The sequence below is a fragment of the Anopheles moucheti genome, chromosome 3 (assembly GCF_943734755.1).
Source record: "Anopheles moucheti chromosome 3, idAnoMoucSN_F20_07, whole genome shotgun sequence".
Classification (NCBI taxonomy): domain Eukaryota; kingdom Metazoa; phylum Arthropoda; class Insecta; order Diptera; family Culicidae; genus Anopheles; species Anopheles moucheti.
This window is the reverse complement of record NC_069141.1, coordinates 26,853,295-26,876,862: the sequence shown is the minus strand read 5'-3', so window position 1 is coordinate 26,876,862 and position 23,568 is coordinate 26,853,295. Positions and strand designations below refer to the sequence as shown.

The following is a 23,568-nucleotide window of genomic DNA, read 5'->3' as shown; positions in this document are numbered from 1 at the left end:
CCTTCACGTTTATTATACAAATCCACAGTCATATGTTGGTGAATTTAGTGTACCTTAACATTTCTATAGCCTCGTTCGGTTCATATTTGTACGGAGTACGCTACCAGCATTGGCTTCCTTTGGTTACCACGGTTTGGTAACTACACAGTATTGGTAACGATAAATCGTTTTTTTTTTAATTACGCAGCACGAACAAATACGTTTGCGTAACCGTACCTGCAAATTTTCTTTATATTTTGTTGTTTTCTTATATCACAATTCAACACACAGCGACATTGCATTGCATCATGCTTGCATCATTAAACTTTTTCTAGTGGCGGCTCTAATAACAGCGGTCACAATAATTTGCGCAACTGATATGATATCCTTATCTGTGTTCAGCTCAACACAGAACTTGCCTTGTACGCTGAAACGGGAAGTTCAAGTACTGTAATCACTAGTGCTATATCTATTCCTTAGTAATGAGTATAAACCCTAACATATGAGAAAATAAAACCACTATAGCTTACAAAACATATGACACAACTGCATTTACGATAGAGTAAACACTAGTAATTGTTTGAAAATTTTAAACGTCATGCTTGGAATTGTATAGTAGTTTTTGGAATTGAAACAGATAGAAGATGCCTCAAAATGGAATTAGAAAAACTTTACAGGATTATGTGCCAAAATAGCAAAAATACACAAAAAAGATTCTTATTCTAAACATTGTTTGAGAAAAACCAACAAAACTATTTTTTTACATATTTTTGCACACATTACAAATAAAAAAAACCATTTGCTTTGTTTATCGTCTTATTGTGTTATCCCTGATGCTAGATTCCTGACGTGTGTTGTATTTCTTTTGTCGTTTGTTTTAATCTTTGTCCTACTAATTATCTTTCTTGCAACTACTGCCGACTAGCTTGTGTAATGAGTTTATAATGTTCTCTTTCAATGTTTTACCGTTCGACATTTTTTGGACGCATTTCGCATTACAGGTGATTATAGCGAAACTTTAAAACCGTAAGGGATAAGCTTTAAAATATTAAAACAGATTTGTTTCTTGTACTTATTGCACTTTCGGTTTGGCTATTAATCTCACTTTAATCTAGGGTCTGTCTGTGCCAATCCTTTACTTCGCCATTCTACCAGATTCTTAAAGGAGTTCGACCCTATCGTATTGCACCTAGTGTCGCTTCAATTACGCAATAAAATCAACCGTTGCGTGGATATTTTTTGGCTAGCCTACTGGTGTCAATTTTACATCAGCTTACTAAGTAAATCAACGAATGCACTTAACATTAATGAGCCCTCAATGTTTAATTTCCCACGGCGATTCGGATTCGTATCCATGGTTAAATCATTCTCTTTATGGCACCTTTCCAACCGTTTGTGCGTATCCCGTAGGATGTACGATCGCCGCCTCCAATCAAACGCCATACAAAACATCCCATGTTCCTTACAAGAAAGCACAAGTTAACACAAGAATTAGCACGCTGACGGGAAAGATAATGTAAATGGCCATTCGCGGATGGCATGTCGATACGAGCATAGTAATATCATCATCCTCATGCTCGATACCGTCCCGGGTCGGTACTTCCACGATCACGCGCTCGTTCGACCAGAAAGTGATCGGGAACGAACAGTGCGTACTGTTAATGCATCCCTTCGAATCCGATATGTTCGAGTACTGGAACGTTGGTTTGTAGATGTCAAACATTGCGTGTATATCATTCTGCACGTAGTCGTTATCGCTGTAGAAAATGTAATAGTAATAACCGTCCGATACCACCTCATGCTTCGTGACGGTATGCGAGGCACCCTCGAGATACTGCACGCTCTGGCACGATTTGCTCGGTGGGAAACTGTGCGCGAGCAGTATGTCACCATCGTAACAGGACAGCAAACTGTTCTCAAAGCTCGATACCGAGTCGGACGTGTTGTTGGAATAGTTCATTGCCGTGCCACCATGATTGATCGCACGATCGTACACAAGATCGCGCCTTCGGCGACGTCGTCTCTGTCGCTTACCGGTCGCCGGTTGCTGATCCGATCGATCCACACTATCAGGCGGCACGATTTGTTCACCTTCCTTCGACGACACCGTTTCGGACTGCTGTCGATGGCCGGTTTTGTTGTGATTGTGACGCTTCCGGTGGACGCTACCATCGTCCATTTCCGCCAAAGGTCCCGCTTCGGTGGCGCGGAAGTTTCGATACTTTTTAACGAGATTTTCTGTCGTGCTTGTTGGCACCTCGGTGGTCGTGGTGGTTGTCGTTGTTGTCGTGCTCGCCTGCGTTGGTACATTCTTGATCGTAACTGACACCGGACGGCCGATGCGCTTAGTCGTCGCGTGTTGCACTTTTCTTCCCGAAGTGTCGTACACCGGTGCCGTCGTTCGCTTGCTCTTATCGAGCTCATTGTCAGTGGTTCTTGTGGTTTGGGCACGTGCCTCTTTCGAAGTGTGCAAACGATGCAACATTGAGGCCGTTTCCTCCGGCGAAGGGCGTTCATCCGTCACATCTTCCCCACCTTCAAACGGGAAACAAAGAAAACAATTATTCACAACCGTTCTATATGCACCAGCCTATCACCACTCACCATGATTTCCATCGGCAGGTAAATTGGACGTTCCCTTCTGCTCACCCGAATACTCGATAAACTCGGCCGCCGATTCAAAGGTGACCAGCACCTGGCCGTGCTCTTTGTTGAGGTAATTGTCAATTTTATTGCTGTTGTGCTCGAGCAAACCACAGGTACGCAGGTTTCGTTCACCCTTCACCACCAATATCCGGGAACCGTCGAAACGGGAGCAAACCCGAAGCGCCACCGTCGCCCCTTTCAGCAGGTAGAACCCCCAGTACTCGAGCGTATCGTCCGGCAGGGACATGGATTTTTTCAACCGTATGTGCTTCCTGTTCTTCGACACCTCCGGCTCGTGATCGAGCTGGAACGCATTGAACGTGGTGTTCATCTGTAGCGTGTGCTTCTGGCAGAACACGGACGAGATTCCATCGCGGATTTCGATGATGTCCGATTCGGCGATCGGGTAGACAACGTCCGCAAAAACCGTGTGCCGCAAGTAGAGCGGCAGTATGATGAGCGATGCCGGCAGGATCGCGGTCAGTATGCAGAACGCGATCACACGCTTGACGCCGTGCATGCTTTTGGTCTCTGTAGTGGGAGATGGCAGTAAATGGTCATTATTAACATGCGAGAAGAGCCACGTTCTTAAATTAATAAACGATCGATTAATAAAAATCACCACAAACATACCATCACCAATGATCTCAATATGAATAATTACAATAAAATTGATTGTCTTCTAATGAACTTATTACTTCTGCACAAAAAGCGGCCATCATCATCATCTAAATAAATAGCCGCCTAAAAAAAAATGCCGCGCAATCATGCACCGGATTTTTACAGCGGCGATAAGACAAACGTGCGCGCGCCTGTACGCAACACGATAGGGGCACCAAGCTTCTAAAGGACTTCATTTAAGACCACGAAATTATACTGCCCGGTTATCACCATCAGATGATCAGCAAACGAGTAACCAACGTCTTCGACGGTAAACCCATTGCCGTCGTCGTCACCGTCACCGTCTAATCTAATTGTGTGTCCGAACGACGTCAGTTTTCCAAACTGTTCCCGCACGAAACAATTTAATGAACGTGATAGTTATTCAAACCCACAATGCTACCAGGCCATTACACGCGTGTTTGTGGTGCATGATCGGTTCATGATCCACAAGCACGATCCGCTTTGGCTTGTGGTTACAGTAAAGTCTGTTGGTAACTCCATCTCGTCCGCCTATTCGACATTCGACAGCTCAAAAATGTCCCCCCCACACTTGAATTGAATGTTATCACACAACGAAACCACCTGGAGCACACCTGAGGACTGCGTGAGATGGGATGGGAACGTCGCCAAACGAATGCCTTCCTTTGTGAGCCTTTATTCCACCTTCAAAAGCGGGGTTGACGCAAATTGCGTCACACGTTGGGCAGAAGCACATCAAGTGACAGAGTGTCGGAAAACGCGGAACCCGGAACAGAGGCAGTATCAGCGTCCTCAACGGTCAATTATTATCTACAATAACCATTGAAATTATGTAGTTTTTCTGAGGGGCTTCCAATGAAGGTAGTGTTTAAAATGGAATGTTTTCTTCTCGACCACACATGCTTCAATATGCTCGAATCACACTTGTGAAACACACTTCACTCGGTTGCAGATGTCTCATATTTCGTAACGGTTTTATGTTTACCGGCTTGTTCGCCAACGTACAAGGGCAGATGTACAGGGTGTGTACGTTGAAAAGCAGTGAACTTGTTACAATAAATTTTTTTTTTCTTGTTGAAATTGGATGTTTAGAATTACGTTGGTAGCGATTTGAAGAAGATATCGACGAAGTGGCCACAAGTGATGGACATTCGATGCAATTCACGGATCGACTCGGAGGATTCCTATAGGTTTACCTCAAATTATAAGCCAATCTCATAGGTTCGAGGTAACGAGCTCGGATAGAACTAAAGGAACTTACTGGAACTCAATTCTGCTCCCTCTACGCTATTAACTTAATGTATTATATTGGAATCGTTGAACCTACAGGGCATACATTTATAACTACAGAACTTAAACCTAAACCGCTTCTAACCTTACATGTCCTTACGGACAGCTCCCTCTAAGTGATTTCTAACAAAAGTGACTAATTTTAAAAATATGTTTCTTCAAAACTGTCGATCTTTTGTGCAAAAATGGTCTTAAATTGATTAATCGATTAAGGTGTCTAATCAATCGACATAAACTTTTTCATTCTGATGTCGTCCACATGGACAGAGGAGGTGTGGTAGGTCAAGACTAAAAAGGAGTGATGGCGTAAGTATACCCACTCGGAAAATGAACCTGCCAGTCAATATTTGTGCAAGCAGTAGGAATCGGAAGGCAGTTATTCGTACCTTCGTGCTTCGTCTGCCATGAGGTTCATTTCTAAGTGCAAAGGTAGCCAAAAATCGTACGGTGTTAAATGTTACCGCTATTGTGCTTTAAAGTTATGTATTTCCCTCTATCATTCACCACTACTATGTGGTACACCCTGTACTTGCTCCAAACCGCGGTAACTACTAGCAAAACGTGAAGGTCGTGGAAAGAAAACACACCGCAACAAAGCAAGCCCTTGGCCATGGATATAACTGCATACGTAAAGAATGGGGCATTTATTATTTATAGCTTGATCGTGTGCCAAAATTATGAGCCCCATTCTGTGCTACATTGTTGTCTTCTGTTGTGCGGCATCGTGTGGAAGATGCCATCCATTCATCGATTAAATGTCTTGCACCGGGAGTCGGTTTTGCATAGGAATATTTTCTTGTGCGAGAACACCTTATAGCGAAACACAAGCTGGCAGCGGTGGATAAACAAATCCCTGCTGCTACACGTCGCTATCTATAGTTGTTTGTTCATCACACTTCCATGCCGTCTGTGGTGCTTGCTCTGTTGCCGGGCAACAGATTAAGGATGTTCTTCCGCGTCGTCTCTCTGTGTGTGTCAACGTATCATTCAATTAATTCCATGGCCATTTGACCTGCGTCTGTAAGTGGGAAAAATGGCACCAAGGGGCCGGTTGATTTATCCGGTTCGATCCGGTACGGGTGCAAGTTGACCCGAATAATAAACCCATCAAATCACCCTCGCTAGTAGACAGATGGGGGAAGCTATTCAATAATAGTCAACGAAGTTTCTACAAAACTCCCCACACCAGATGGAATGCTGCCTGGTCGCAGCTTCATCGCTGTGAGCAAAGTAGCCGACGATACCACAAGACACGACGAATGTGGGGGGTTTATTTTTATCATCGAGCGCATCTTGTTAGTGTCTCATCGTGGAGCAACGTGTTGCCACATAAAATCATCAACCCGCCCACAGTACTGCGTACTAGATGTGTTCCGTACCACCACATACCAAGCCCGGTCCGAGCATTCGGTTCGTTGGGCATCCCTCGGTTGAGTCTGATTAATGTGCAGTGAAATCGATACCATCCTCCCACTTATGATAAAGGGACGATGATGATGATGACGATGATACTTATTATTGCAACAATGTCACTCGTTGAGGTACGTTATTATTTTTAATTTAAGGGTTAATACATGGCCGGAGCCGACACTGCACATGTTACGGATTGTAATTCAACACCTCATGGTTTTTGCTCACCGAATTCATGCATATTTGTGCGTAGGGGACTTTTTACGATTTTCAGAACACAATGAGGAAAGATTTCTTAATGCAAATCACGGCACCATTCTAAAAAGGAATATGGGTATTCCCCAATTTCGCGTTTGAAGGTACTACACTGCCCGATAGACCGCACCGGGAACGTAACACACCTGCTGCACGGGGTTTCCACGCTATTTGTCTTCTAGAATAGCAAGAACCGGGCGAGATGATAATGTCATTCGGTTTCCCCGATATGGACTGTCTTATCTGCCACACTGTATCAAGTCACTAGAGTACGTTGTTCGTCTCACAAAATCCCCCTTAGGGTGGGCCACCAGCGTACTAAAATGTATGATATTTCAGTTTTGGAACGCCACAACTACCTGGCTGCTGCTGTGGTTACGTGTCACGCGTTTCACGATTGATACGCTGCGGTTCTGTGTGTTCACAGAATGATCCAGTGGCCTGCTGCGTTTCTGCCTAGCCAACACACAAATCTGCTTTCCCGTCACGGAGCAAACCTGCGTCTAACCCGCAGCTAGTGCCCGGTAAGCAAACAAAGCCATCCCTTGGCCATTGCTTTGTTGCAACACACTGCGATACCGCGGCTACGGCTGTTTGTCTCCGGCGTGTCGTGTACGTTGCTCTTTATCTCCTAACTCGTAGTCGAATGCGTTCCACGCGCACCATATTTCACGGGATCGTTTTTCGTCCCTTCACATACGCAACGCGCAATACAATTAGACAGTGCGACCACAAGCACACTGCATTGCACTGGTTAGAAGTTAATCGGATGGAAAGACAGCTTGGTTCAGCTGGAAACGTGAAAGTGAACGTAACGCGCAACTAAAAACTGATTCGGTACTGTTTGTATGCGCGCAGTGAGAAAAATCCTCTGATTCCATATCGCATGGTTTTCAAAACAAACCGCCCCAACCTCCCACCACTATCCTCTGCTAACCTTCCACTACGCGTGCTTCTACGTTGTATGCTTGACAGCTCGGTTTGACAGGTTGGAACAGGGTTGATGCGAATGCCTTCCGTGGGGGGTTTGAATAAGTTCAAAATTGTACGAAACGGTTATTTTTTAACTTAAAATTGAAGTAAGGAAAATAACAGGATTTTCACCACTGTTTTTGGTTAACTTGTTCTTAGCGTGTTCTTTCTATTTTCAAACACTTTTATATTGTTAAATTTGGAAATAGGGGATAACCAAAGAAGAGGTCAAGCTCAATGTCTAAAATTACGCCACGTACTCTTCTCAAGAAACAGTGCTACAACAAATTTAATTTTTCTTAACAAAGGATATAAACAATAGTTTTATTATTTCCTTTTTTCGTCCCTGCAACTATTGTCATCTGTTGAATGTTGCCTCCAATGTTGTGAAATCCAGCATTACTGACTATAACATTTGCCTGACTGGCGTCGTGTTCACTTTAGTTTAATACAAACATTTTAAACAATAATTATTTCCCTGCTTCCATTGTCAGTTTTCAATCCAATTGTGGCGTTTATCATGACCCAACCTCTTTATTACCACTGATTATCCTTATCGCAATGCTTTAGACATCACAAAGCTGCACTTAATCAAAAGGAACCCCGTTCAAGATAACAGCTTCAGTGGTAGCCAAGCAGCTCCCGATCACGCCCCAATAGCGTATCGAATTCTGGCGTTAACCCGACCCGTTCACGTTCCGACCATCTGTACCGGGTTGCATAATACCCCTTCAGAGTTATCACTGTGTATCATACATCAATGATATGGGACAGTCTCAGTTGTTTTTTTGCAAAGCAACAACGATAAAGCCGATGACGGTGCCAGTAACTAATGAAGTTGCAAAATAAAGCACTTCCAAACGATAAATTAAATCACTTTACAGCTCAACGCACAGCCTAGCAATAGCGCTTGGTATGCAAATGTGCTTCAGAACAGGATTTCGCATCCATTAATCCTTCCCGATGCCCCAATGCAAATGGACCTGTTGCCGTGTGAAACTGCGACAAACAATACGACACATCCACACTTCAATCAAATCCGTTGGCGTTGGTTTAGTTCAGAATTCGCTCATGCGAAAATCTGTGGCGTCTCGCTTACATATCCTTACGCTTCTGATTAGATGACTAACAGCCCAGACTATATGAAGCACTTGAGATGAAGCTGAAACGCAAAACACCACACAACGTGATTGCGCCCAAGTGTGTTCGCCTCGCCAATGTAAAGGATGGCTCTTCAAAAACAATGCACTCTAATGCGCGAATCTTCACCTCGGCTCTTGTTTGTGGTGCAATAAAATGGCTTTCCTCTGGTTGCAGCAAACAGTTCTAAATCTTAACCAGCCGTCACGGGTACTGGGTCTGTTGGCGACTGTCCTCTTGTGCTACTATTGAGAGCGGCACATATAGTGTTTACCATCAAACGCGTCCGCACCAACATGTAATGCGCAAAGATTAATGCATAACTGGAAATGCATCCCGTTGCGACTCCTCTAATATCTACAGCTATGTAAAGCAGTTGTGTTTTGGTTATATACTCACTATTTAATCGCTGCAAGGAATTGTATTTGTACACGTGGTAATACGCCACGTTGTCCGCGTTGTTCGCATACCGAAGTCGCTTGTTTTGCGCCATTTTCTTCAACTGTGTCCCACCTCTCCGTTAAGCAATCTTATACTAAATAATTTAACCCGCTCCAACACGCGTGCACGCTGCAAGATTTAGTCGGTCAATCACGATGAGCCATTCTAAACACTTTGTTTCCTTATGATACTAACATCACATAGAGAGTATTTAACTCATTGACTGCCACTTATGCACTAAATTCACAACCACAAATAATCTTCACTCGTTCCGCTCTAGTAATATGCCCTTTTTCTTCTATTTGTATTCTTAATGCCTTCCTATCATTAAATTCACATAAATCAAACACTGTGCAACCGAAAACAAAACCATATGCAAAAGTGGCGCCCTGTAAAATCGCCTAAAACACGCGCTAAATGTTGATAACGAATCGCGCCTAAAGTGCAGAGCGCGGTACCCGATTAGGTACTAAACGCGCGACTCGAAATCACGAAGAAACAACCATTCCGAACGCCGTCCAGACACCGATTGCGCTGGTGACCCGTCGCGTACGGTGAGCAAGCCGGACGACCTGCGTCGTTTGTTGTTAGGAAAAGCATTCATACAGACACACGCCGTGCGTTGAGGCGCGCAACTGTTTCGGCAGAGGGTGACACGCCAAAGGGGGAAGCGGCGATTTATTATCTGTTTGTCCCTACTACCCTAGCGCCCGACGCCCACGCCCACCCAACACCCCGCAATCTGGTGGCGATGCAATCGCGCTTGAGCTGTTTACTCCGGGGGCGCTTCTAAAAGACCCAGGCAGGGTCATCTTCTTCTCACTCCATACCCGAATTGTGCGACAGTACCGTTTGGTGATAATGCGACGACAACTGAACCGGATATGGGATGTTCGGGATCAAGCCGACGGGATCGTCAGACAAGATGCCTTTTATTCGCACACCGGGCCCGAAATGACCGCCCGGAACAGCACCGAGAGCTAGACAAGGGCGATATAAAAGAATCAACTATTTGCAAACTCACATCAAACAGTGAGACCGGCCGATGAGAGCCGGCACATTCAAACAGAACGCTATGTACATGCATAAGTGGCCATCGTTTTCTGTTTTCTTTAAGATTTGTGTAGGGCGCGACGACCCCCAATACCCGTCGTTACAAGTGATAAAATTATATCGTTCCGTTTCGTTCCGTTGCTGGAACGTTTCCGGAAGGACGGGGTTTTCAAATGTTGTTAGACGGTGGTTCGAAACAGCCCTCGGTTTGACCGATCGACCAGCGACTAATGAAGGTTGTGAAGAATTTCAAGTAGTTTTTGAGTGCGGTTTGGCCTTCGTCTTGCCGAAACTGGATTTTGTGCGACGCAACAACGAGGAACCTTTACATTGGAAAGGGCGGCCCTATTGCCTGTGTGTGTCGCTCGTAAGGGCCGCAGCAGTCTTCGCATTATGCCCACATGTATCATGTATGCACTACGGCTATTGGTGTTTTGTGTGTGTTCATGACTAAAACATGTGTCGATGAACCGATCCGCTGGTGCTTAGTTTACCCTGACGTTCGATAATGACTCAAAAGTTCCATAATCTCAAGCTGTTACCAATGAACCACGTTTACAAACAATAACTAATTGAGACTTATCGATAAACGAGAGGAACTTTCGGGTGCTTTGCGCTGCAGATGTTCTGGGATCACGAAATTTGATAAACATTATCTGATTAGCTGTAAGACAAAAAGGCGCTCCATTCAGCTCTAATTGCCCTCTGTTTGACAACAGCATCTGACCAGAGTGATCGATATGTATCGCAACATCTTCAGACAGTCCAATCAATTTCATACTGATTTATCTGAAATGATGTCTACACGGAAGGATCGCTACACGTAACGATATTACGTCTAATTTCAATCACATCACCTCAACCATCTGTTCCAACAAATGATTTCAGATCGGAATTAGTACACGATTGGGACATATGTTACGGACAACTAAACTTGTGTATCGCTTATCAACCAAAACAAGCTGAGAATGATTTACGTCTTAGCAGAAGATAGGACGACATAAAAGTGCGCCTGTTGGTAAACGCGATCGTATGCGATGGTATGCAATTAACCATTTGATAACTGTTTACCGAATCAATTGAAGAAACACAGGAAACTGCGATGAATAACATTGCACTCCATAAATAGCAGATTGTGTATTGCTAGAAGATGTCCCCCGATAAGACGCATGGTTCTCTCCACTTTAGAGTTAGCCCTCAGATAAGACACGCTTTCCCAAACGGCACGCTTATTTGGGGAACTTCAGCATACCTTCTTATCTGACGCCGAAAACAGCTGTGGTGCGATTAAAATGGTGTTAATTTACAATCGTATTATTAAAAGAGGTTGCAAATCATGTGTTTTTGTTGCTGCCCAATTTTACATTGTTGATGCAGCTCCAAGCGCAACATTGCTGCAATACCCTACGGATGTCTGTATTTGTGAAAAGAGGTCTCAAATATATGCCGTACACCATACTCTTTCAGCTCTAGTACCCTAGATAGTAACTGCTTACTACTGCAATTTCCTACTTACTCGAAACGAAACACTTCAAACCGGACGAAGTGGAAAGCGTGATGGTGTGGCGGCGTTTGTTCTCTATCGACGAAGGATCATGGCTTATCAGGTATTGGCATTTGTTTTCGCTTAATTTCACGTGATTATCACGCCCAATGAAAGCGTGTGTAAGGTGTGGTTAGGTCAAGAGCACATCCCATAAATACGTTCCCGTTTAGTTAATTAAGCTGCCCATTAAACTGTTAGTAAACCTATCTGAAGCTACTATCGGATGTTTTCGGAGGACGATCACAGAGATTACAATTCCTAACCGGATTGTAGAAATCTCCGGCTTCGGGGCTGTATGATTTATTATACAATTCATTAAATCGTGAAAATGGTTTATATCTTTGTGTACCGTTGCTACTGCTGATCTATGAATGATCAGAGGTTGAGTATCATATGAGTGCTTTCATAATAAGAGGATATATGTGTTAGTTTGTAGCTTCTGTTTTCTCCATATTACTTACTAGTATGCTGCTGCTGTTGTTGCTGCTGCTTGAGCAACTACCGGCAGACCTGAATGAAATTCGATTTCAATCCAAGCAAAAGCCCATACCCCGGTAAGGAGGCCCATTTTATGCAATTTATCTCGAGATAGTTATCGGGGTCGAGTGGTAGACACAGTCGAATTCCTACACGATCTACAAACAAACGAAGGGGAAGAAAAAATAAAACACCGATCAAACAAAGCTCAATCCGGAGTCCCGTTCGCTTCAACTTACCGTTCTGTGATACTGATTCCGTTTCCGAAACATCGTTCGAATCGTTCGAAACATTACATCCGACCCCTATCCGCCAGCGTGTCTCCTTATCGAGGATGTACGCATATTTGAGATTTCGGCGGCAACGCAACCCAACGGCAACGTACCGACCGGATGGTGAGAAGGAAAGTGATACAAAGCTGGCCGTAAACTTAAATGCATAGATCAGCTCGCCGAAATTATCCCTTCGAAGACTTCTAATTTCTGTTGTGAAACGAAATATGACAGACAGACAGATGTTGGTCGTAACAACCGGACTTACATTTGAGGGAATGAAATCAATGTGATACGTACCCATTTCATTCACGGAACGAAACCGTACGGAAGCGATAAACTGTTCACACTGTGAGATAGCAACGTTGGAGTCGTTGTTAATCAAACAAATAGTGATCACATTTTTCCAATCTGAAAATAAATTAATTACATCCGTGTGTATGTGTGTGAGTGTTTAAGAAAAAAAACCTTCGGAAGCTTCGAAATAGGGTCGTTGCATGTAAATGTACCTTCCTTGAAATCGGGCAAATCGTCCACATCGCCCTGGAATGATTCCAGATCCCAGGCTTGCAGGATGCAGTGTTTCTCGGGTGACAGAGGTCTTCCATAGAGCTGGGAAATGTAATCCCAAGTGTCCGGTAGTTCCGACGGAGCGAGGGTATACAGCATATGGCATACCTTGCGCAGCAATTCGCTCACCAGACTGAGATCAAATATGTATCTGAAAATGCGAGAGACAGTTGATGGTATCGATCGGGAATGTATTGGTACAGAGTCCAGAAAATATACTTACTTTATGTAGCTTCTATGGCCTTGGCAGATGTAATTTTGGCATATGTTTCTGAAGTAGATCAATGGTTGTGTTAACAGTACAGCACCAGGTGACCACAAACGCTGACTGATTTCCGTCGTGATACAGATTGACGTGTTGTGTGTGTTGCGTGTCAGTAACCTATCTTCCAGCGCATCGATCTTGCGGATCAGTGACATCAATGTGAGATTGAGATTAGATTTCTGCAATGAAACAAAACAAACAAACAGGACACACATTTGAGTTTTGTGTTATGGCTTCAGCGCGTCATATCACACCTAGCTATCCTTACCGTGCACTTATCTGCAGGACTAACGGTGGAACTGCATCGGACTTGTCCTCGTTTGCGGTTGATCGTTTGCAACAGATGTATCCAAATGAGACACTGTTTGTTCATTTCAAGTTGTAGCAGATATTCGACCTGCGTTGAGAGCGTTAGTTCGAGTTTATCCAACATTAAGCTAACACTGCGCAGGAACGACACCATCAGATACTCCGGTTCCACTTCCTCCACATTTTTGCCCACGCCCGCCATCAGATGTGTCTTTGTTTGTGTAATCCCGGTAATTAGCCGCAGGTCCTGCGTTACGTGCAGGAACCGACACTTGCAGTCACTATACATGCCGGTCGTGTACGTTTTGTTATTGACCCAATCCCAGAAGATCACCTCGTTCATGCTGGTGAGCAGCAGAAAGTTAAGCGTCGGATGAAAGCATAACGATCCAATCGGTTCCGGTTCGTTCAATGTGCCGGCAAGGCAATTATCGACGTACACCGAAACCGCACCACCGAGGGTACCAAAGGCGATAATGTTCTCGTTCGTCGGATGGAACGCCAACGTCCATACGGACCGATCACCGGTGGGATATTTCGCTAAAAAACAGACAAGCGCATGTTAGCACACTTACGGGATATTGTTTTATGCGCTGTGACTGCTTCATTTCTTACCAACTTTCTGCATGGAAGAAGTTTTAAACACGTTAACACTTCGGTTGGTCTGTACGGTAGCCGTCAGTAGTCTAGAAACGATAACAAATCAAGTAAATGATAAGCACGGGATCCAGTAGAACATGGAAAAAGGAAGCAGTACCGAAGCAGCGCCTTGACATACATACCCATTATGGCTTTGTTCAATGTTAAACACGGACTCCGTTTCACTGGCCAAGTCATCAATGGGCTTTAACGGTAGTTGCAAATGTGAAACATAAATAAAAACATTCGAAACTTTACGATCAACACCTCACACTTACCTCGCACAGATCGGTCGTTTTCAACCGTTCCATCAACGCCAACTCGGCCAGCTCGACGGCAAGCTGACGAAAGACGGGCTCGCCACATGCACCGCTGATGATCGTCGTTGTGGCCGACATCATCGACGCATTTCTACGTATTCGTCGCGTTCGGTAGCCCCGTTCACGGTTGTCCAACTGATACACGATATTCCGATCAATTTTTAGCATTTTTTCGTCCGATATTACTACGATTGGTGAATGTGGCAAGGGTAGTGTAAATGTGGTCGGTTGCACCATCATTATCTGCCTTATTTATTAAGTTCTGATGGAACTACGTAACGGAACAAGCGTGCACCAGGTGTAACATCCATCCCTACTACCGCGGGAAAAAACTAAAAACTAATTTTCACCCGAAGCAAGCCGATTTTCTGCTCTATAATCTCGCGGTGGTGGAAAATGTGTAAACAAAACCGCGTCCAACGGAGCCCTTTTATCAACTGACAACACGTCAAAGGGCGCTGTTTTGCACAACCTGACCGCGTTGAGAACTGTCAGTGCGTTTTGCGCGGCAATTCCAAACGAGTCGTTTGCATAATTGTAAACTATATGAAAACGATCGCTATGTTGAGGGAAATTCAGCTTTTCTACAGTTCAACTATATAATTCAGCATTTTACTACATTGCAATCAATAATTAAACGAAACTTTTAGAAGATGTTTCCGAACAAACATCGTCGAAATTTAAATCTTCAAACTGCTGTGAAATGTCGCTGTTTCGAAACGGGACATCTTCGTACTCGCACGCCATTTGCGGTATGCGTACTATCGGACAGTACCAGTTGTTTTGTTTTTCCAATGCCCATCCAATGTAATAGCAACGGAATTGTTCTCCATCCACGAAGGTACAAAGTCCGGGCCACGTTTCCGAAGTCCAGTACTGCATTCCTTGTTCCTTCCGTTCCCACCAACGTTCAGCCCGTTCTTGAAGCAGCTCTTGGTTGTAACCAGTCATGGAAAAAAACATGCCCGAAAGGCATCTGACGAGCGAAATGTTTGTTTCCGAAGCATCTAGATGACAATCTCGATGGGAACTGATTCTACAAATCAGTGCGCGCAACAGATTTTTCTCCAGCCCATTAAATTGTTTCACAATATGCGGTACCGGTGCTTCTAGGTTTCCGCTCAAGAATACTCGCAGCCCTTCCGTTGCTTCAAGCTGCTCCAAGGTGACATCTGGCAGCTCCTGCCACGGTTTGGTGCGTGGATTCTCCGACACCCAATATTTACGATTGTTTAAACGATTTTCAAGTTGTATTCGCTCAAGACGAATGCGCAACATCGAGGCAGTGGAGTGCACGGATAAATGTGAAGTGGCGCAGGGATCGGTTACCATTCCGGAGAATGAATCTTCAGATTCAGAGGAGGACATGCAAGATAAACGGTCGACCAATTCTGTGAGTAGAGAGGCTACGTGTAGGCGACAGAACTGTTCTTCGATTTCTCTGTCCACCAGCTGAAGTTGGTCAAGTATGTCATTCATCACCCACTGAGTTAGATCATCCAAAGATTCGGCCGTCAGCTGTGGCAAAATGCTCAGTGATTTGGTTTGCTTTAGAGTTCTTTCCAGCACGCCGTCGATAATGTTGGTTATAATTTCCGGATGTGTACCAACCACGCCGCGATACTTGCAGTACTCGACACTCTTGTCTCGAAGTTCCGTTTCCAGTACGTAATAATCGCAACCCAACGATCTCACGACGCCCCAAAATTCGCATGACTTTAGATTGGAGTTATTGTGAAGTGTTTGGTCAATTTGAGTGCTGATAAAATAATCATACCCTCTGGGAAGATCCAAACCCATCATCTTTAACCCGCGATCAACGAACAGGCTGAGCTTCGTATAATGGCACCCATTTTCGTATTCAATCTGGGTTAAGGCTTTGAGAGTTTGTTTGGCCAATAGCGCTTGTTTCTGCACTGTACTGTCGTTTTCGCGAGGTTGATCAAAAGGATTGAGGAATAAGCGATCCGGGGAGAGGAAATCGATTTGGGCTAGTCGGCAATATTCCTCAAAATGATCAACTACGTTTGGCGGTGTATTATCGAGCAAATTTGAAACTAGTCGTACCAGTAAATCATACCTTAATCAGAGAAAGAAATGAGAAAGTGCAAACTTTCGGAATTTTTTTAGCTTTTAAGCAGAAGAATACTTACAAATTATCACCATTTCTGCCAACCTGGCGACGCAAAAGCGCTTTTGAGCCGGAGAAATTACTTTCGAGCGAATAATTTTCTTTCTTTTTGATAGACTTCAGCAGTTCCTGTTCCGTGCGATAGGCATCACGGGAAACAAAGTCTTTACACGCCATGTTTTAGTTATCCTATTCCTAAACTAGTGCAGAATTGAATAGCTTCAATTTAATCTTAAAAAGTCCAATGTTTGCTTGATCGAAGACTGCAACTGTGGAAGATTTGAAGTATACATTAGAACAAGAATTAGAATACCCTTATTTCGTATTTTATCAACACATTTACTAGTGTAGCTACTAGTAAATGATAGTAATCTCTGGAATGGTATTTTTCTGCATATGGATTTTATTTTATCTCATTTGTATTATTACGAGCGAAATTTCGTCCCATCCCTTGTCAAACTACTGTCAAAATGACACCAGGGCGAAACAATCGCTGTTCACTCGACACGAGCGAAAAGAGCCACCTGTATTTCGCCTATTCTCGCCTGCTTCACCGCCCCTCGGGCCTAAAAGCTGCTCCACCGACAGCTTCTTGCTGCAAATCTTTCAATATGGCGACCTTTCGCTTGGTTTATAAAAATCCAATTCAGCACGTGTATAAAAGTGCCAAACTTCAATCGTGAAAACGTACGTGAAAAACGGGTGAAATTGGGTCGAAATTGGTGGCAAAAGTGAGAGAAAAGCAACGCAAATCGGTAGACGTACGAATACGGACGGAATTTGGTGAATTTAGCGTGAAAATTGCAATTGTAAATTTTCCCTGCCTCGGAACAAACCCAGAGTAAGCGCCGCGAAGGCCGTGTGGTGCAAACGCGGCGCTGTCATTGCGCTCGTGTTCTTAGCGAACTCTATCCAAAGTTGGATCTTCCTGGAAGCGTCTCGGCAGTAAAATTAAGGCATTTAGCGGTGCAACTAAGTTTCGGATGTGTTGTAAAGAAAGGACAGACCAGCCCAGGAACGAGATTCACATATGCAATAATGTGGCTTTTTATTCTAGCTTCCAGCGCTTCCTGGCCTTCCATCAGGCGCAGTTGCAGTGCGCACTGGGGTGGAAGGACCATTAAATGAAACGTACCGAGAAGTGGTTCTTTTGATAGTTTTTGGTGATATGGAAAAATGCACAAGCGGAGCATTTTTATTGGAGAAAGCCGCACTTCTTGATTAGAGACTTGTGTTACCATTAGCACTGTTGCGCATCTCGTCGAAAAGAATGCACGATCATCATGTTTTTCTTTGTTAGATTCCTCCGATTATCCTGTGGTCGTGGAGATGACAAGATGATGATACGGTCGAACGCTAATTTTAGCGCATTTCATGATCATGACTGCTACTCAGTCTTGCCATCGGGCTCCTTTGATAATGACATAGAAATTACTCGATACACCGTCGTCGTAGCTCACGGCGATTGAAGTGACAACGGTATAGCCTGAAGATGCTTGAGACCCCATATTCTGGGCGACTTGGTCCAAGATCTTCGCAGTGCGTGAATAAGCAATAAGCGTTGAACGATTTTGCAACCAAAACGGTCCAGAAGAGAGCACGACTTTCCGTTTCTTATGGATTGTACTTTGTGAGGTTAGGTTTTGCTGGATGGTACAGAAAGTAACTACCGCTGATGGTATAAACGAGACAGAAGCTATAGAAACGTACCGTGTGAAACAGAGAGAGAGAGGGAGAAGGAATGGAAAGTTACGATTCATTGGACGACGACGACGACGGGTAGCTTTGTTTCTCGTTCCATACTGCAGTCATAGCCGATTCATGTCTGTACCGTTATCGAAAAATTACTGATGCATAAGCCCCCCCGTTTGAGGGACTTCAGCTGAACATATTGTCAAATACGGAAAGCAATTCGAGGCAATGTTGCTTGAAATGTTGATTTTCGTGGCCATTGCCATTGAGCCCTTGGTAGAAGGTTTAGAGTAGTCTTTTGTGCGAACCAGAAGTATGTTACGTACCCCCTAACATAACAGCGCAAGATTTAAGATACTTGCAGAGATGTAATCGTGTTCTGTGTGTAGAGAAGAGCAACGTAGAGTGTAATTCAACAATGACTGGTTCGCTGTACTACTAGTCGAGAAATCTAGTACTTGTTCGAATAAGAAATAATTCAGTCACGTTGCTAGGTGCATATGATAAATCGTCTCCAGTGTGTGTGTAGGTCCGGTTAGTCATCGATTGCTTGGTCATTCGGTAAAGTGCAGTGGTCGGCACTTTTGCCAATGGACATGTTTTAACAGCATTGCAGTTTTCCATTTCCCTCCTGTTTTGGTCCAATTTGGTCTGGTATCGTTTGCCGGGAGGATAATGAGAATTTTCTCGTGCATTGCACTGGAAAAATATTCCGCAAAATGTGCATGTTACCCATTGTTCGTTACTAGCACCACGCACAACGGGCAGTTATCTTGGAACACACGAAGGTACAACCGGGTCGCGTGAAGAAAAGATTTGAGCAGGAGCAACGCAACGTGAGTGCGAGAAAGACAAAGATTGCACTACAAACGTGACAACTAGCGAGACGACGGATGTCGATTCCGGCCGGTATTGTGATACGGCAAGGAGGCAGCATGAAAGAGAAAACAATAGCGTTCAGTTAGTCCCAAATCTGATAATCGGTCCCGTTTCTTCGCCCTGTCTGTGAAGGATGTTGAGTGGAATCGCCCTTTCTCGCTCTCATATTAATTCTGGTTTGAGTCATGGTGGAAGCTATCTTCGTGGCTTCACCATGCTTAGCAGACTTTGACAGAACGAAGTTAACAAGGGTTACACGCTAAAAAGAGGTTTTGTAATAGTTTTCTTGTTATAGAAAAGGTATAGAATATTCACGTGGGTGTGTGAAATTATTTTCGTTGCTATTTTATGTTAATATAAAAGCATAATCACCAAACAGCTTGGGGTTGCTGGCTTTGTGTTGCGTTGATTCCGAGACCTGGAAACGGAATTCATCTATACCCGAGATGCAGAGGACGGATTGAGAAGCGATTTGATAAGCAGTGGAAATTCAACCTTTATCGAAAGTGTGAAATATAGAATAAATTAACCGGAGGTAGTGTAATTTCGCATCAGACGAACACACGTACTTCTCCGAGTTTTCGTATTTGACCTGGTACAATGATTAATACGTCATCACCCGATGGCATCGCAGTAGAGAAAGTCTATGCTTCTAGAAATGTGATGTGATGGAAAGTAACGATTGCACTTCATTCGCCTTGCACAAATAAGCAAACACGGCTCTTATATATTCCCATTATCATCCAAGGTCGTTGTGTCCGTGTTTAGCCGCTACAGCATTTGTGCTAAATAGCTGTAGAAATAAGTGGAATAGTTCAACGCTAGAAACATAAAATAACCATCGTTTGTCACATGCGCTAAACGGTATACCTCGCGCTAGTTCTTTCTTTTTTTCACATCATCTTCCAGCCTGAACAACAATGAAACGATGCCAATAAGTTGTAATACACACAACATAGTAGGCTAGGAATTACATTCAGTAGGGCTCTTCATACTTTTCAACGTATCGGTGCTTTCAAGAAGAATAGAACCAAGTGAAAGGATTGCAAAAGCGAGGTTGTTTCTTTAATTTAAGGTTGTTCTGAATCCGGTTTTGTGTGCTTTTTTCTCTACGAATCGCAATGGAACGGGGCCATAAAGGCAACATATTTCTCTGAGTATGGTAGATTCAATTCTAATATCTGTTATATTTATTTTCATTTTCGGAATGTGTTCGAATGGTACTCTCCTCGGTAAAATGAATCCTTGATGATGCAGATGGATGATAACCGCCAGGAGCAGCAATCGCACGATGGACCCGCCGGCATGAATCCAGATGGCGTTATCGAGTCTAACTGGAACGACTCGTATGATAACTTCGACCAGATGGGTCTCCGTGAGGAACTCCTGCGTGGTATCTACGCATACGGTTTTGAGAAACCGTCTGCCATCCAGCAGCGCGCAATTGTGCCGTGTCTGAAAATGCGCGATGTCATTGCCCAAGCTCAATCCGGTAAGTGGTGGCGTGTACCACTGGCGCCGCCGAGCGTGGAGTCTTCCAAGAAGCACGTTTATGTTTGTGGTCACGCAATGTACGGGCGCACACACACGCCTGAGGAAAAGGCTCACACAAGATTTGGGCTGCGAGACGGTATCGGAACGAACAAACAGGTCAAAATATGTGTAAAGCATGCGTTCTTCATGAATGGTATGTTTCGTGTGGTTCGACTAGAGACCTTAAATATTATCGATTTTCTTCGACCGGAATATATCGAAGAAATCACATTGTTGGAACCTAATACATCCATATTTCTGGTCATATGATATAGATTCTAGTTCATTCAGGCATTTAAGCATTTAAACGTAGTTCTTGCGGACCATAACGAAAGACCATGATTGGTCTTTCAGTTTTTGACATGTGTGGCCGAATTGTAGGACATGTTTAGGTCGTGGATACATGGTTCTCATTTTTATCTGACAGAGTCGGTATCTGTTGAGATATAACTTCATAAATAAGCTGATTCTGTTCTAATGAAGCGTAGAAGAACACAAACTAAATAAGTTTCTTTTTGGACAAGTTTCAAAATTTACGAAAAAGTCCAGATTTAACTCAGTACATTCTGGTTCTATTACATTGAATGAACAAAATGATACTTAATCTCGTTTTCGAATCGAAATCAATTAGATTATTGCTTTGCTATATTGATTCCGTACTCGCATACCAAATTTCTTGTGGATATTTTTAATTGGAGATGTTTCACTCGTGTCATGTGTGTTGCGTTGCTGCATGGTAAGCAAAACGTGTATATGTTTAGCATCATTTTTTGAACACATAGGTAAAATCGCTCTATCCATTCTTACCTCAAAAAGTGATGCAAAATTAAATAAAATAGTACGCTATTTTGGAAATGTATGATCCGCATTAGTTATAACATGGTCATACGTTTGTACATGCGTTCTACAGATTCTATATGTCTTACATACGGAATCTATTCTGGTCGAAAATAAAAGGTATGTGCTAATTCTCTCTTGATTGATCTTGATTCTCGATTACAGGTACCGGAAAGACGGCTACATTTTCGATCGCGATTTTGCAGCTGATCCAAACTGAGCTGCAGCAATGTCAGGCGCTAATTCTGGCCCCGACTCGTGAGTTGGCGTCCCAGATTCAGAAAGTGGTCATCTCGCTGGGCGACTTCCTGAAGGCCCAGTGCCACGCATGTATCGGGGGCACCAACGTGCGCGACGATATGCGTCGCCTAGAGCAGGGATGCCACATCGTCGTCGGTACGCCCGGTCGTGTCCATGACATGATCACTCGTAACGTACTGCATACGAATGAAATCAAGCTGTTCGTCCTGGACGAGGCTGACGAGATGCTGTCTCGTGGTTTCAAGGACCAGATCCAGGACGTGTTCCGGAAGCTGCCCGAGGATGTGCAGGTAATTCTGCTCTCCGCAACGATGCCCGCTGATGTGCTCGAGGTGTCAGAGCATTTCATGCGCAACCCGGTAAAGATTCTGGTGAAAAAGGAGGAACTGACACTGGAAGGTATCAGACAATTCTACGTGGATGTGAAGTTCGAGGACTGGAAGATAGGTACGCTGTGCGATCTGTATGATACGCTCTCGATCACGCAGGCAGTTATATTCTGCAACACCCGTCGCAAGGTTGACCAGCTGACGGAGCAGATGACGGCGAAGACGTTCACCGTGTCCGCCATGCATGGCGACATGGAACAACGCGACCGTGATCTGATCATGAAGCAGTTCCGTACCGGTTCTTCGCGCGTGTTGATCACCACGGATCTGCTCGCTCGAGGTATCGATGTACAGCAGGTATCCTTAGTTATTAATTACGATCTCCCAACGCTGCGGGAGAATTACATCCACAGGTAGGTCTACAAGCTAGCCATAAGGGCCGAAATGCTAATGCTAATGATGCTAATGTTCCGTTGTTTTGCCATTTCAGAATTGGACGTGGTGGACGTTTCGGTCGTAAGGGAGTTGCTATCAACTTCGTTACCGAGCAAGATAAGCGGGTTCTCGCCGATATCGAGAAACATTATAACACTACTATTGAGGAAATGCCAGCCAATCTGGCTGATCTGATTTAATTGCGGACGATAGTGTATTTGTTTTCCCTCTGAAGAAAAACTAGCAGCAGGCCAGCGCCGCACCGCAAAACAAGTGTGTTGTCTCTTTCTTCCTTCTTCCGTGTACTGTGGGTTGTGTGTGGGTGGTGTGTGGTGGGAGGTGGTGTTGGTGGTAACATTGTGTCCACGAGAGCGCGAACCAAACCAGGATTCCAGAGACATTACCGAAAGAGGGAAAGTAATACGATAGCGAAAGAGGAAGAGAGGGCGTAGGTGATTACAGAGAGGAACGTAAGGATTGTCCGTAGCGTGGAAAAGAATCGTGCGAAGAGCAGTCAACACCATTTTTTGCGATACAACATCAGCAGCAGGAGCAGCACCATCAGCAGGAAGGTGGTAAGGAGGTGAGCAGATAGAGGCAAAACCCGCGATTTTGGTAGCCGATGATCGAAGCAAAAACCCGCCAGCAAAAGGAAAGATACACAAGAAGAACATACATAACAGAGTCGCAGTAGCAGCGCCTACGGAACATCAAGAAAATCCACGTCCCCTCTATATAAACAAAAATAAAAAAGAAACAAGGTGTAAAAGGAATTAATAACAGAAACCTTAATCTACTACTTTTATTGCTAATAAAATTATTCAAACCAACAAACAGAACAACAACCAGATATCGTGGGTGTAATAAAGCCGGAGACAGAAACTGGAACCATATTGCGGCTGAATCGCACAAACAAACCGAAACCTCTGTGGGACTGAATGAAATAAAAGAAAAAGCATTGTACGGGGCGAGCAGTGTGAAATTGTAGCGCTTCCTGTTTCTTTTATGCTGTTTGTGCTGGTTGTTCTGAGTGGATGAATAATATAGTGGGTAAATTATCGTGCTATGATACAGTGAACGTTTGTGCAATAAATAAGGTATTGTATTGGTGAATGGTTGGGCTTAGCAAAAAATAACTTATTTACAATTTTTTTAGACCGTCGGGTTTGTGGCCAACCGACCATTTGAATAATTGATAGTTGTCCAGATATAATCCACGCTAGATGGCGCTGATGATTGTTGATT

The 23,568-nt window shown here is 44.0% G+C and overlaps 4 protein-coding genes across 5 annotated transcripts; 1 reads left to right on the top strand and 3 right to left on the bottom strand.

Moving 5' to 3' along the window:
• Window positions 1–7: 7 nt before the first annotated feature.
• Window positions 8–9,171, bottom strand: LOC128300393 (uncharacterized). 2 transcript variants are annotated; one of them, XM_053036427.1, is made up of 3 exons: window positions 8,734–9,171; window positions 2,584–3,156; window positions 8–2,514 (listed from the first exon to the last, which is right to left on the bottom strand). In XM_053036427.1, exons 1-3 carry the CDS (start codon window positions 8,825–8,827, stop codon window positions 1,442–1,444), a joined length of 1,740 nt encoding a protein of 579 aa, XP_052892387.1. In that variant the 5' UTR covers window positions 8,828–9,171; the 3' UTR covers window positions 8–1,441. The 2 variants fall into 2 exon arrangements, with proteins under 2 accessions (XP_052892387.1, XP_052892388.1); XM_053036428.1 differs by lacking the exon at window positions 8,734–9,171 and adding an exon at window positions 6,582–6,998.
• Window positions 9,172–11,666: 2,495 nt separating this feature from the next.
• On the bottom strand, window positions 11,667–14,646 carry LOC128303727 (activating molecule in BECN1-regulated autophagy protein 1A-like). The gene is made up of 9 exons (XM_053040782.1): window positions 14,185–14,646; window positions 14,050–14,111; window positions 13,883–13,953; window positions 13,227–13,807; window positions 12,917–13,137; window positions 12,633–12,844; window positions 12,424–12,534; window positions 12,091–12,333; window positions 11,667–12,009 (listed from the first exon to the last, which is right to left on the bottom strand). The coding sequence occupies exons 1-9, from the start codon at window positions 14,464–14,466 to the stop codon at window positions 11,873–11,875; spliced, it is 1,920 nt and encodes a 639-aa protein (XP_052896742.1). The 5' UTR covers window positions 14,467–14,646; the 3' UTR covers window positions 11,667–11,872.
• Window positions 14,647–14,859: 213 nt separating this feature from the next.
• LOC128302628 (uncharacterized) lies at window positions 14,860–16,534 on the bottom strand. The gene is made up of 2 exons (XM_053039494.1): window positions 16,380–16,534; window positions 14,860–16,306 (listed from the first exon to the last, which is right to left on the bottom strand). Exons 1-2 carry the CDS (start codon window positions 16,532–16,534, stop codon window positions 14,860–14,862), a joined length of 1,602 nt encoding a protein of 533 aa, XP_052895454.1.
• Window positions 16,535–16,977: 443 nt separating this feature from the next.
• On the top strand, window positions 16,978–23,297 carry LOC128300788 (eukaryotic initiation factor 4A). The gene is made up of 4 exons (XM_053036979.1): window positions 16,978–17,044; window positions 20,186–20,420; window positions 21,464–22,301; window positions 22,379–23,297. The coding sequence occupies exons 2-4, from the start codon at window positions 20,186–20,188 to the stop codon at window positions 22,521–22,523; spliced, it is 1,218 nt and encodes a 405-aa protein (XP_052892939.1). The 5' UTR covers window positions 16,978–17,044; the 3' UTR covers window positions 22,524–23,297.
• The last annotated feature ends 271 nt before the right edge of the window (window positions 23,298–23,568 follow it).